Raw genomic sequence first — 14,552 nt, 5'->3', positions numbered from 1 at the left:
AAGTTGGAGAGTAAAAAAGGTAGGAGGTGTAAGGTAGAAAAGTTTGCAGGAGTCTTAGATTGCTCAGTGAAAGTGAGTGTGATGGAGTATACAGAGATACAAAGAGTGCCAGTCGGGGGACTGGGGAGTCAGATATGGGTCCAGTGGTCATTGTTCCTCCTGAGATTCATCCCTTTTTCCATTTAAAAGATGTGATTACACTGCAACAATGCGCGCACACACTTTCACACACGCGCTGCTGGCAGTGGTGATCCAATTTAGGAGGTTAGAAAGGAGGGATAAGCAGATAGAGGGAGCAAAAAGGGGAGCAGAGGGGTGAAAAGCAGCCATGTAAGAGATGCAATGAAGGAGAGGAGGAGAGAACGCTCTCTCTCTCTCTCGTTTGTCATTCTGTCGCCGCCGTATGCAGATGAGGAGCTAATATGATATCTCTGCTGAGCTGATGGATGTTTAAAATGATATGGCAACCCTGAGCAGCCTCGCCGCATGCTGCCTGCCAGGGATGATGTGTGCGTGTGTATTTGGGAATGTGGTAGTGTGTGTGTATCACTTAGTGAAAACTAAATCCAAATGACATAAACTCTCAGACTTTCAACAACTTCTGTTGTGTTGTCTTTTAGTTGCGCATAGTAAATGGTAACTTGGTACAATATTGGATCTTATTTTCCTAGCTCTGGCCATCACCTCTGTCAGTAATAACAACATTTTACTCACAGTGTACTCAAATTATTTGCTGGTATCTCAGATCTCAGAATGCAGCAACATTGCTAAAAGTAATTCAGATGGGAACATTAAAAACACAGGCAATCAGAAGATTATGCAGGTTTTAAGCAAACCTCCAGGTTAGCCAAACTTATTTGGAAGAGACGGTGAACGATAAAATTATTACCCGAACTGTAAGTTGTAAACATCCATCACAGACTAGACATCGACTTCCTGATTCAACTTTGACCAACCGCACTTACCGTTGTTGTGCGTGCACATCTTTTGGTTTAACTTCCAAATAAAGTGGAGATGACCTGGCTAAATTGTTGGCTTTTTTCCGACCTGTCTGATCGTCTGATTGCTTGTGTTTCTTGCCTCATTGGACTTCTTTGACTCTTTGTAGCAATGTTGCCATTCTCTGAGATCACAGCAATTAACCAATAGAAATGATGGCCAAAACTAAGAGTTATAGTTAGGAGGAATTATTCTACAAATTACTTCTAACTACTGATTCCTTTCATTATCGATTAACCAGTGTATCATTTAGTCCATAAAATGTCAGAAAATAATGCCAAATTCCCTCCACAGCTTTCCAGAACCTCGACCAGCAATCCAAAACCCAAAGATATTCAATATACAAAGATATAACAGAAAAAACAGCAACTCTTCACATTGGAGAAGCTATAACCAGTGAATATTTGGAATTTTTTTCTTAAAGGAAGTTCGACATTTTGGGAGATTAGATTTTTGCTTGTATGCCTATGTTTTGATGAAAAGATCGATACCACTCTCCTGTTTGTAGGTAAATATGTAGCTACAGCCAGCAGCAGGTTACTTAGCTTAGTACAAAGACTGGAAACAGGGGAAACAGCTAGCCTGGCTCTGTCTGAAGGTAACAAAATCCGCCTGCCAGCTCCTCTATAGCTCTCTTGTTGTTTGTTTAGTCCATAAAAAAACTGAAGCGAAACTGGACGGACTGGGACTTCCGAATGGGACTATTTCTTGGCTGGACACAGTAACCTCCTGGGATTTTGTCGTCACTGTGAGGTTGCCAAGTAACCATCAGCGACTCCAGGAAGTCACTGCCCCCGACCAAGAAATAGTGCGTCAACTAATTTTAAGCATTATAATACTTTTCATCACTATTAATAACCGTAATTTGTGTTTGGAAATGTTTTGCACAAGACAAATGGAATGCACATTGATGCCATGTTGTATTGAAACCTGGTTTGTGTAGATCAATATTCAATCAAACTGCATAACATTCATCATTTTAAAGGTCAATGACGGTTGCTGGCCAATATAAGATTTTCAAGAAATCACTAATGCTAATTGTTTTGAACCTACAACAGTAAGTGCCTCTGAGTTTGTGTATCTGTATATGTCTGTGTGCATTTTTTCCACATTGTCACGGTGGTAATGAGAAGTGGGGGGTGGCAGTGAAGAGTGAGGGGGGGCGGGACTGATTGGATTCTCCACAGACTTCATTAGTTAAAACAAAGCCAGTTGTCCATTTGGGCTCTTTCACAGCCTAATTGATATTGATTTACTGATTTGCTCAAGGGTGATTTAAAAGCATGTTTGGTGTTATCGTCAATGCTGCTTTTCCTCTGCTCTCTCTCTGAAGGCATTAGCACGCCATCCTTCAGGTAACAACAGAAACTTGTAGTAACAAGGATTTTTTTCTTTCTGGTGAAGTGTGTTTTCCTCCTCAAGTTGACTTTTAACTTCAAATCATATTTAACAACCTTGGGTCTTTACACACCATCTCCTCCCGTTTTGTCATTTCGTCACCATCGCATTATTCTATGACATAATGAGAAAAGTAGAGGGGGATACTTGTCTTTTCTACTTAATTTCCATTTATGATCCGGGCTTGTCAGTGCAACAAATTAGTGAGGGTTATCTTTTCGTTGTGGACTCATCAACTACAATAGCACTGATAGATCGCCACCATCCCCATAACTGGATAATGATTGTTATCATAAATGGTTAGCGGTTGGCTAAGTGAAGCATTGAGATCAATGGCAGTGGTGTTAGTGTTAGAATGAAGGAGGCCTTTTATCATGTTGATTGATGTCAAGCCTGTCTTTAATGTGACATGTTATGATCATATCAATTTGTCTTCAGTTCTCATTGACATCACTTTATTGCCTCTTCGTCTCTCACAGTCCATCAACCCGCACTGTAAATTCAGACTTGAAATGGAAGCGTGCCACAACCAACCATTTCTCTTCCTCTACTACTTTCCTTCCTCCTCTCTTCCACCTTTCTCCCTTTTCTGTCTAGCATCTGCTCTTTCCCTCTCTTTAATCCACCTGATTTCCACTCTATTTTGATACGTCTCTTTCTCTATTTACTGTCCTCCTCCCCTCACTCCTTGACAGGCATCGGCAGACAGCCTGAACAAATGAGTGAAGGAATCAGACTGGGATTAAAATGTAATATCAGACTATTAAAGAGATTAGTGTTTGAGATTTCACCGTCTGAGCCGCCCCCAAATCTGATGAACTGGCATTCATGATATTGATTTATTCCCCCCGCTTCTTTCATCGGTCCACATTTACATGGACAGCAATAGATCTGATATGGTGGCCTTTTATGAGGCACCTTGTCACCGGGGCCTTTGCGCTAAGTAACCACTGACCGGCTGCTAGGAATGATTGTTTGGGGAAGTGAAGTTTATTCATCAAATCCATAGTTTTGAAAGAACAGCAACAAGGATAAGAACATGACTGATTTCTGTTTCTCAAGTGGACAAAAGCAAGGTCCTGGTATTGAACCTGCTAATGAAAGCTTGAGATGGAACAACGTTGCCACAAAAGACCCTTAATTATTTCCAATTATGACAAACCATCATTTCAGCTCAATTATGTTGCCTATCTGTCAAGGATGTGATTGAAGTTCCCTATTAGTCTTTCTGTCAACACCTTTACAAAGAGATATGAGCACCACAGGCCTGTAATCAAAGGAGAACATTTGTAGCACTGAAATTCTTAAATATCTTTCCATTCATACATTTTCTGACTTACGCCCCTCAAACATTCCATCCACCTCTACTACCCCTCCATTGATGCATCCATTCAAACCTCTAGTCATTTGGATACTCCACCAAATGCCACTACAGGTACAGTCAAACATGATTTTTGATGGGGTCTGCGGTACACTTAAACTTGACAATTAGCTGACATGTGTCTTAAAATTGTGTAAAAGGACACCTCAAACCAACATTTGGGTTAACCACCAGTTTAACCACCAACAGTGTAACCACTGTTCTAAATGCAATTCGCAGAGCATATTAAAATACAGGTTGCTATGTAATAACAGTAGCAACACATCTTTTTATTGCTGCATTTCCATATAATACTCTTACTGAAACAGACCAAAACCAAGAGTTAAACTGACTACAAACAGACTTTTAAAAAATGGGTGATGATTTGAACACAGCCTACCTGGTTTTCATTTGTAAGTGGCCATGGTTTAAGCATGATAATACACGCCAAGGTGTCCTGAAATAGAAAATAATGGCTTGCAGACTGGCCTCTGCCTCATCCATTATATCAATCCACCTTTGAGGGTATTATCTCGTACATGGTCTGCAACACAATCAACAAATTGTCATACTCAATGACAAAAATAAATTGCCCTTGCCTTCAAAAACAACACATATGACATATATATTTTCCGTGTGTTACTTGTCTGGATAAGGTCTGGTTCAGTTGATGGAACAAAAACTACTTGTTTAAGATTGTTGTCATGGTTTAATGAAAACCCATGTTGGTAGGAGACAGGACGCAAACTGCTGTCTCTGGTGTCAAAGTCTCACTTTTAGTACAACCAGCCATCCATTCCGACCTCCTCCCCAAGTCATTTGCAGCATGTTGCAACTTAGCAACGCATCCGTAGTTGCTAATGAGAGTAAGCATTCAGTATGTCATTGTAGCAACCATTACTGTCATTGTTTTTGTTGAGGACAGTCCTTCAGAACAGTTCTTAATACTGTTGTATGTTATGAAATAGGCAACATGTTGAGGCATTGGCTGATTTACGTTTCTTATTATGAATTAATTGAAAAGTTATTAATGCTGATTCATGTTTACTGTAATGAACTTTGTTAAATCGCTTGTAATAACTTTGAGACATACATAAACACAAAAATGCACAATGTTTTGTGACTTGTCCTGAAACTCACTAGCTTGCAGTTTCGTTAGCTTTACTGCAGGCTGCATTGAAAAACCGCAAAACTGTTTAACAGCTATGTTAGATATATGTGATATGTTAGATATTTGTGATATATGTATATGTCACATTAGAAAAAAATATAGCGATAATTTAACTCATTGGCTTCGTCAACCTGAAATGTGTCTTTCAAAAATCCTCCCTGAGACTTCTGTACATATAAAAGCCACAGTGCAACCTTCAGTAGTGGAGGCCTTTAAAATCTTTTACATTAATAAAAACAAAAACAAATTGTGAGTTGGAAAACAGCAGATAAAATCACAATCAACTGTTATGTTAAATATTCTTCAACTAGCTCTACTTCTAACATCTAATTTCCCCCTCTATCCCGTCTCCTCCAACCTTCGTCCTCCTTCCATATTCACTTTGCACGATCTTATCACCGGCCACCCGGTAATGGCCTCGCTGTTGGCTCCACACACATTGGCATCGTATCCGTCGCTCCAATCACAACCTTAATGCATCTCAATTTAACCACTGTTGTAACACACACATGCATACCCCTCTCTGCCTGTCCCTATCATTCTCTCTCTCTCTCTCTCTCTCTCTGACATACACACATGCAGAGTTTATTGTGTTGCAAGTAGTGACGGGTCGGGGAGGGAGGCATCAGTAATGCGTGACGCGTGCCTCCATAACGCCGGCCTCATTTGCATGTGTGAGGAGGTCTGGGCTAATGGAGCTGATCTGTTGCGTTGTTATTAAATGGGGAAAGAGAAGGGGTGGCGGGGGAGATGGGTGGAGGGGGTTATTATTAAAGAGGAGGAGGAGGGAGAGACAAAAAGAGGGGAGGTCTTCTGTCCTCTCCCAGGGGCATGATAGATGATTCAGGAGTCTCTCCTTCACTGAGTTTAGGTTGTTGTATAATTTGCAGTGTTCACACAGTAACACACGCATACAATGTGCATGTATATGTGTGTATGTGTGTGTAAGTGTGCTGTGACCGGCCTGCATACCCTTTGAATATCACGAGGTAAATGAGGCCTAACGCTACTACCACTTCTCCCTTTGTCCACCCCTTACCACTCAGGTCGTTTCTCTCTGCATTTAAATGTCCTCAATATGTCACATATGCATGCATGAATGCATGCATCCCTGCTAACACACCTGCACTCGCTTGTGTGCGCGCACACACACACACAGAGTAAATGAAGCCTGTTTCAGACCCTTTTTATAGCACATACATGCACAGTTTTACTGCTGCGTATTACAGTGTAATGGCCATTTCCCAGCAATTCCAGCATCAAACTGGAGAGTAGTTCCAATTGAATTGCTGATTAAATAGATTTTAAAATAATGTTTTATTATCGCATTGATTTTGTATAGTTTCCACACTGAAATCAACAATCGTGATGTTTCATTTTTCATTATGAAATGCCAATGCTGCATTAGCATGTGTTAACCAATGTAAGTAAGTTAGTAGATCTAAGTTTGTTTTTTTGTTTGTTTAGATCCCTTTAGCTGCTGTGATACAAAAACTTCAGTATAAATCTGTGTTACGGTGATAGTGATAGTAACCCAAAATCTATCTTTTGAGTATTGCTGTGTATTGAACCTCAATACTTTGTGAGTCCTGAGCAAAATGTGTCCTGAGCATCAAGTAGTCGTTGGCATGAAATGTTGATCAGATGTTTCCTGATATAAACCATGAAACCATTCTGTCTTTGCTCTTATCTAGGTTTAAAATAAGTTTATATTCCCCAAACTAAGGTATAGAAAAAAAACACATATTCAGAATATTCAAACAAATAATAGTTTTGCTAAAATATGGCTGAATGCACTGCTTCTGGCTGTGCTTCAGAGCTTCCAGTAGGATGGTAGCACGACATGGAAGCAGTCCATTTAGCCATTTTTTTGGGGTAAAACTATGATTTCCTTGGTACATATTGAGTGTGCAGATGGACAGTGAAGAAGTGGCTTATGCTGCAGAAGTGGTTTACTAAGTTTCTATGGACATTTTAGTATTTTTTTCCTGAAACCTTTAAAATCCCGTCACCATTAAAATCCTGTAACTGGCTGAATTTAAGTAGACCACAGCTGCTTTTCTCCATCAATATGGAAACAACAAACTTCTTTGCAGGCACCTTTCAAGCCTACAAGTAGATTTTTGGGGCAGAATATCCCCTATATGAGTTAAAAATCCTTTGATCTTAACAGTGGCACGTACATGAATACGAGTTAGCGCTTTAATTAACCGTTGAGTCACTCCGAGTCTTTCCTGATACACCAGCATGCACTATGAATGCAGCATCAGTCAGAGGATGATTAATGAAATGGCAGCTCATTGGTGTCTCTCAGGTCTCGATTTCGTCCAACCCTCTTACCCCTTTGGCGCTTTGGCACAGCCATCTACAAGACTCATTCTCCAATGGGAGAGTTTAGATCCATCTGGAGACGGGCCAGCAGCCCACATCTGACATCATCTTAAGACCTGGCACAGTTCGGCAGAATGACACTGGCTGTCTCACACACACAGCACACACACAAATACTAGCATGCTCACACATTCACCCCTGCGATGGATATAAGATCAAGTCGAAGAAAGAAGTGGGAAGTCTTGGTAGGGTGTGAAAGTCAAGTGTGTTAGAGTATTTATCAGTGTTTAAAGTGTTTGGATGTGTTGATTGGTTTGGGATTGTGGGTATGGAATGTGAAGCGGGTTGTGTACATGTGAAAGGCAGGATGGCAGGTGTTAAAAGTGTTAAAAATGGAGTGTGTTAGAAAGACACAGATGGGACGCAGAGAGGAGGATGATGAAGGGGAGAAAACCATTTTGGAAGAGAAAGAGAGCGCGACACACTCTCAGGGCTTTTAGAATGATCAAATTGAGCAATTAATCGATCAGTCAATCAGCACAAAAGTATTGGACAAAAATTTTGATAATGCATTAATCATTTGAGTAATTTATTAAGCAAAAATACCAACCTACCTTGTTCCAGCTTCTTATTGTAAATGTATGCATTTACAGCTTTTCTCTGTTATATAATTATAAATTGAAGATATTTTGGTTTTGGACTGGTACTCAGACAAAACAAACAATTGAGAGATGTCACCAGCTAATTTAAAAGATATTCAACAGATTAAATCGATAATGAAAGTAATCTTTAATTGCATCCCTAAATTGATCCTAAATAGTTGCCAGTTTATTAGGTACACCTAGCTAAAACAAATGCAGTCTTAATACAGCAAGCCTGCAATAAATCCTACCTTCATGAAGGTTATGATTTCTGTTAATTAGCCTACTGTCATTGATATGAATGGGGTGGATAAAATAATAGAAACGCTTTTCACAGTGTTGACACTTGTCATTAAACAACACCACAAACTACAGCCTCCAAAATGACCATTAAATTGAATCAACACCTCTAAAACAGTTTCAACTCAAACTGAACATTTATTTTTTTGCAGGACTGTTGTATTAGCCTGCATTAGTTTTAGCTAGGTGTATCCACTAAACTGGCAACTGAGTGTATATTTGAGTCTGAGCTTTGATATGTTGACTAAAACCACAAATTTTACTAAACAGTAAAATTCAGATACATTGCGCTGCAGAAATCAGATTGATGACAAGATGCATGTAAACGCAGGCTTTGCAGTAACCAGGTTACTGCAGTGCATGTGAACTCATTCTCTGATTTCCTTCTGTAACCTCATTTCTCCCAGTAACCTGGTTTCTTGTATCACTGATAATGGATTAACACCAATACCATAAGAGTTTAACACAGTATCTCATGTTTCACATCATAATAGAAGAATCCATGTCACTTCCAATATCTGTTTGCGTGTTATAAGAGAGAGAGAGAGACAGAGGGGGAAATCACTTTAAAAGCTCCAATGTGGGAATGCTCTTGTCATCGATGGTGTTTAGAAGTGCCGTGGCAGCTGGCTCATAGTGTCTCCCTTCATGTAGTACTAATGCAGAGTGTGTGTATATGTGGGTCTGTTTGTGTCCAAATATGCCCGTGTTACTCGCTGGGTCCTGCCACCTGCTCCGTCTTTGCGGCGGCTCTGGCACTGTCGCCCGAGGAGTCCCTCACATTTCAGTTTCGTTTTACGTCTCCGCCAGGCCTGCAGCGGCGTGAGGCCTGCAGGAGTTTGTGCTTGGGTTCATACACACCGCCAAAAAGCTGTCCGTCTTGAAGTCTGGCTTGTTTCCACCTGGATGCTGTTTTCCCATCTGTTTCCATCCCAGTGATCAATTCTGACCCAAATCTTGTCTCAACTCATGCAGACCTGCAAGGGCAAGATTGATACTCTAGAAATCGACCCAAAAGCTTTTTTGTTTTCAACAAAATTATAAACTATAGTTCCCACAGAAATTTTGATTTCTGAAAAGGCTTTTCAAAACATTTCCACACAAACAAATGTCCTATTTAAAACCATTTATCTCCAAAATGTCAACTTGTTATGAACTAGGACAAACAGCCTTGTTTTACACCTCGTGCCAGTGCATTTTTGAGGTAATCCAATTGGATTTTAAATGGTATTGGGGAAAGCTGGGCTGGATTATTGCTCCTAAACAGACAAAGTTAATGTCCTGTTGTACTGTAAAACAGTCAAGCAAAACAATTTTGATAAAAATGTTTGAGACACTCAAGACACATTGTGAAATTAGCTTTTTTGAGGTGATCCAGTGGGTTTTTTAAAGGGTTTTATTGGCCTAAAATGGAGGAGAATGTTCTAAATCAATAAAGGAGCATTTAATCTGTCATCAGTCCAACTTTATTAGAAGAAATGGGACAAGAATGGGGAAGTTAGCATTAGCAGAGATAGTCAGAGTGACTGAACAGACAAAGAAAGAAAAAGAAAAGGAAAATCCCCACGGTCACAGCTGAAGCCACACTGTTTGACTGACAGGTCATCTCTGGGAACAGCAGTGCAAAAACAAACCACACTAATGAGTGCTTATAGTACCAAATATAGAGATAAATGTTTGAAAACAAATCTTGAATATTGAAGTGAAGTTTCAAAATGCTATATGAATCCTCTATGCAATTCCACTTTGTTTGGGGAATTTTGTTGAGTCATTGAGTCACTGTCTTCACTGTAACTTCCTCTTGCAACAAGTGAAACAGCAAGAGCAAGAAACAAATGGAGTTATTTCATCCTAATGATCAGAAAAAAACATTACTTTTTAACAGAACATGAGACTAAATGACTTCTTAAATGAACGTTTTTCAGGTTAGATCAGATTTAGACACATAATTCGCAAATATTGCAGTGTTTAAAATCCCAAACTTACAAATTTAAACTTCATTCTAATATGTCTTGAATGTAAGACATCCTCGACTACGACTTAACTAAATAAGAGGAGCTCTTGCTTGTTGGACTGGGTCTTTTGTATCATCGTAGTCATACATTTACTCTAATGAAGTTTTATTGGGGTCTTTATAACTGTTTCTGTTACATTTAAGCTGCAGCGAATGTTTTAACATCCAGCTGTAATATACGAGTTAATAAGTAATAAGAACCATGGAGTGTAAATGTTTTGCTTGTATGTAGATTTAAAAATATGAGAGATATGGTGTGTGTAGTGGAGTTTTATGTGTAGTAGTTTATGAGAGTCTTCTTTGTATGTGTGTGTATGTGGTGTGTAAACCTGTGAGTGCGAGCAGTGTGTGTTTGATGTTCCATTTACCCTTTTTCATAATTCAGGCATTGGGAAAATGGACTGAAGTGGAGGTGGCTATCGTGTGTGTGTGTGTGTGTGTGTGTGTGTGTGTGTGTGTGTGTGTAGCAGGATAACAGGATGAGCGTTCTGTGCTCGGAGATGAAACAGACAAGAGTGTGTCTTTGAAATGCAAAGAGTGGCGATATCAGTGATTGGCCACTGTGTTGAGGAGGAGCAAGGAGTTTTTTCTCAGCATTTCATCATAATACACACACACACACACACACACACACACACACACACAGGTTATTAATGACAGCATTGTTAATTCATTATTATTTTATTTACCTCTGTGACATAAAACCCGGGCTAATTCGAGGCAGCTCTGAGCTCTGGAGAGTTGTGTGTTTGTGTGTCTGTGTTGCATTGAGTCTAATACTGGCTCACACACACACACGCACAGTGTCTAGTGGTTGGGCCTGGGGACCAATTTATTTACATGCAGTGGAAGAGGAACTGAGGATTGGAGGAAGGGATAAAACAAAAAGGGAGGGAGAGAGAAAGAGGAAATAGCAGGGAACTATGGAGAAAACCCAGTGGAATGAACAAGTTTCTCTACTGTTCCCAAGGACAGACAAGACCAATTTACTATTTAGATGACTCAATAAATGTGTTTTGTTTTGCCAGTATCTAATGTGATTTGTATCATATTTCCAGAAACACTGCCTTCATCGGCGCCCAACTGTTTTACTTCCATTGTATAGCTAAACTTAAGTTAAAACTGTAAAATTCCTCTGCTGTGCCATATATTCAGTTTGGAAACAGGCAGTGTGGGTGGGGTAAGATGGTTAGGAACAGGCTTGGAAAAATTTGGGCACATTTTTAGAAAATGTATTGTGTATGTTGATATGTGGCTTCATTAAATTGTCTTGCTGCAACTCCACAGTTTTTATGTTTAAATAATGTAGTGAAAACAATACAAATTTGATTACAAAAATGTTTTTCTCTAAACCAAATCGCTGCCGTTTGGGAGACATTTCGTGTCGATTTGTCACTTCCAGCATGGAGGAGATTTCTTACCAGTGACCATACTGACAGCAGAATGTCATCGGCGTAAAACAAGAGAGCAAGGGTCTCAACTAATGGGAATGAGATGCTTATTTTTATAGCTTTTTCCAAATCTTCTCTTTTTCTTTTTGTCTTGCAGGCAGGACGCCAGCGACCTCTCTGGACCGATACAAAGGTACTGTTTTACATCTTTTATTCTTTTTATTTTTTTATCCCTCTTACCCCTCACTCCTTCTCTTCTCTTTGGCCTCATCCTCAATGAGGCATGCAGTGTATCTCCAGGCGTATTTCAGCTTCAACCCTGGAGTGGTGTTGGCGGTTATTGGGGGCAACGTACAAGGGCAGGAGGAAGATGAGAAGAGGTGGTGGGTAGAGAGAGGGAGAGAGAAAAGGGAAATTGGAAAGGAGAGATGTGACGCGGCTCAGATCTACGGCCGAGGAGGGTCATTAAACTAAACCCTTCGGCGACAGAGCGACAGATCAAGTGAGGGGAGGCGAGAAGGGGAGAAGAAGGTTTAAATAAGGGCCGATCTTAAAATAGCAGTACCTATTTCTCATCTGAGGCAGAATTAACAGGAAAAGGACTAATATCCTGCCCTGAAAACCATCAATGCCCCACCCCCTCATTTCTTCCAACTATGGAGAGAGGTAGTAGAGGGGGGAAAAGGAGTATGAACACTTTTTCACCCGTTCGATCCATTTAACATTACAAGAACACTCATAAATATTCCAATGCACCTACAATTCCTTATGATCTGGATTATAATCACAGAAAATGCTTACTGTTGCAGCACCTGTTAAATATTGCAGTTAGTATGAACTACAAGTGCAAGTGTTAATGACTGGTTATCTACCAAAGGCCCTGATAATAGAACATCTCATACATTTATAGGAACCATAATGGCTGTAAGTATGGTCATTAACCATTAGAATTACTTATTTGTTTGTTTTTGTTTTGGGTGAACTGACCCTTTAAATACTTAGTTCACATAAGAACAGGATGAGAATATTTACCTTTTCAACACTGGAAGTAATATTTAGTGAGAATGATTCCTGTTCCTATGACTAGATTGTTTGTGTACATGCACTTATCTGAGTAGTTGTTGAGATGAATAGATTCTCTTGTGTTTGGGTATTTTTTGAAGTGTTGTATGTCAGTAAAATTGTATCTATGTCAGAAGACAAATAAACTACAGTTTGGACTCTGAAATATATCTTTGCTTTGTGGATTTAAGAACACTCCCAAATTTGAGATTAGGTTGCATTCACTGCATTCAGGAACTATGTTATCAGAAAATCAAACAATGAAGAAATGTTTTGTAGACGAAATTGTGAATTTGATCTCTTCAAAGCAGTCCCTTCTTTTTACATTACAGACGCAAACAAAAAAAGTGGCTCAATGGTAAATGGACTGTACTTATAAACGCCTTTCTAGTCTTTTCCGACTACATATCACATTCACCCCATAGTTACCCCCAGGTAACAAATCACTCATACACACTCACAAACACCGAAGGCACAGCCCTCGGGAGCAATTTGGGGTTCAGTATCTTGCCCAGGGTTCAGTGCCCAAGGACACTTCGACATGTGGGCTGGGGGAAGCCGGGATCGAATTGTCGACCATCCGATTGGTGGACGACCCGCTCTACCACTAAGCCACAGTCGCCCCAACAAAAAATGCTCACAGTGATGGATTACCTAAGTCGATCCAGTTTTAAGTCTCTGTGAGCTGATTTTCATTTTGTAATGATAAAATTGGATCTAATGGTAAATTAAAAAACTTTTGGTATATTTGGTAAATATGCAGCAGTAATGTAATAAATATATGATTGTAATGGGCTAAATCATGTACTGATGTAGTCCTTTAAGGAACTCAGTAGCTCAACTGTGGGATTTGTTGGGTCTCTGTAATTAATATTATAAAGAGTACGGTCTAGACCTGCTCTATAGGAAAAGTGCAATGAGATAACTTCTGTTATGAATTGGCGCTATATAAATAAAATTGAATTGAATAAACTTAACTTTTACTTTTTATTTATTATTGCTTTTATCAATTTAAACTCTAAAAAACTACTTGGCACTTTGGTAGTGCAGGAAGAAAAGGAATAAAATGTTGTGCTATGATGATATCTTGATTAATTCTACAAAAGTCTGCATCATTTTCTCATAACAGAATTGGATGATATTTATTTTAAATGATAAAGTCCCTATATAGTATCAGTCTGATGATGGTATTCACAGGCAAAAGCAGCAGGTACATCAGCTCAGATCAAAAGATCCAGCCACGAGACTCAGACGGAGAAGAAGCAAAACGCGGCAGGAAAAGAAAGAGACGATGACTGTGGCTGTGAATAATTAGGCAAAATAGTTTGCTTTTGTTTTTCTCTCTGATTGGAGAAAACAGGCGAGGCTGTGACTGCCGCATGAGCTCACACACACACAAACGATGTGTGTTACACGCTAATCCGCCACACAGCTGCGTCATTCCGGAACGTGTGTTTACTTCCCCTCTGCCTTCACCACCACCACCACCATCACCACCTTCACCACTGCCGACCCCCCACAATCCCCTGCAAACACACACACACACAATCACACAAAAGAGAACTGGGCGTGTAATTTGATCCTGTGTGCTCTCCTCCTCTAATGAAGCTCTCTGGCGGTTTGACTGACACCCGGCTCGTTATTTAAGCGTCTGTTTTGGGCCAGGAGGAGGAAGTGGGGATGGGGAAAAAGAGATAGGAAAAGTGGAAACAAGGGAGCTGAAAGACAGGATAGTGTTGGAATGGGGTGGATGGGGATGGATAAATGGACAACAGGAAATTAAAACAGGTTGGAAAGATGGAGTAGGGATGGAGGAAAAGAGGGTCAAGGGAGTCATAGGGAGCAGAGAAAAGGAGTCGAAAATTAAAGAAGGGTAAAAAAAAAA

The 14,552-nt window shown here is 39.9% G+C and overlaps 1 protein-coding gene across 5 annotated transcripts in view; it reads left to right on the top strand.

Annotated features, from left to right (window-relative positions):
• Positions 1–14,552, top strand: part of celf2 (cugbp, Elav-like family member 2) — a 490,833-nt gene that overhangs the window by 316,147 nt on the left and 160,134 nt on the right. For all 5 annotated transcript variants that reach the window (XM_044185296.1, XM_044185301.1, XM_044185299.1 and 2 more), the window contains exon 2: positions 11,763–11,798. Coding sequence is in view for 4 of the 5 variants with exons in the window: in XM_044185301.1 (XP_044041236.1) it covers positions 11,763–11,798 (36 nt within the window). In the remaining variant the exon portion in view is untranslated. The remainder of the gene's footprint in view (positions 1–11,762; positions 11,799–14,552) is intronic.

The sequence above is a fragment of the Siniperca chuatsi genome, linkage group LG23 (assembly GCF_020085105.1).
Source record: "Siniperca chuatsi isolate FFG_IHB_CAS linkage group LG23, ASM2008510v1, whole genome shotgun sequence".
Taxonomy (NCBI): Eukaryota; Metazoa; Chordata; class Actinopteri; order Centrarchiformes; family Sinipercidae; genus Siniperca; species Siniperca chuatsi.
Note: the sequence above shows the minus strand (reverse complement) of the source record. Positions and strands in the feature narration are given on the sequence as shown.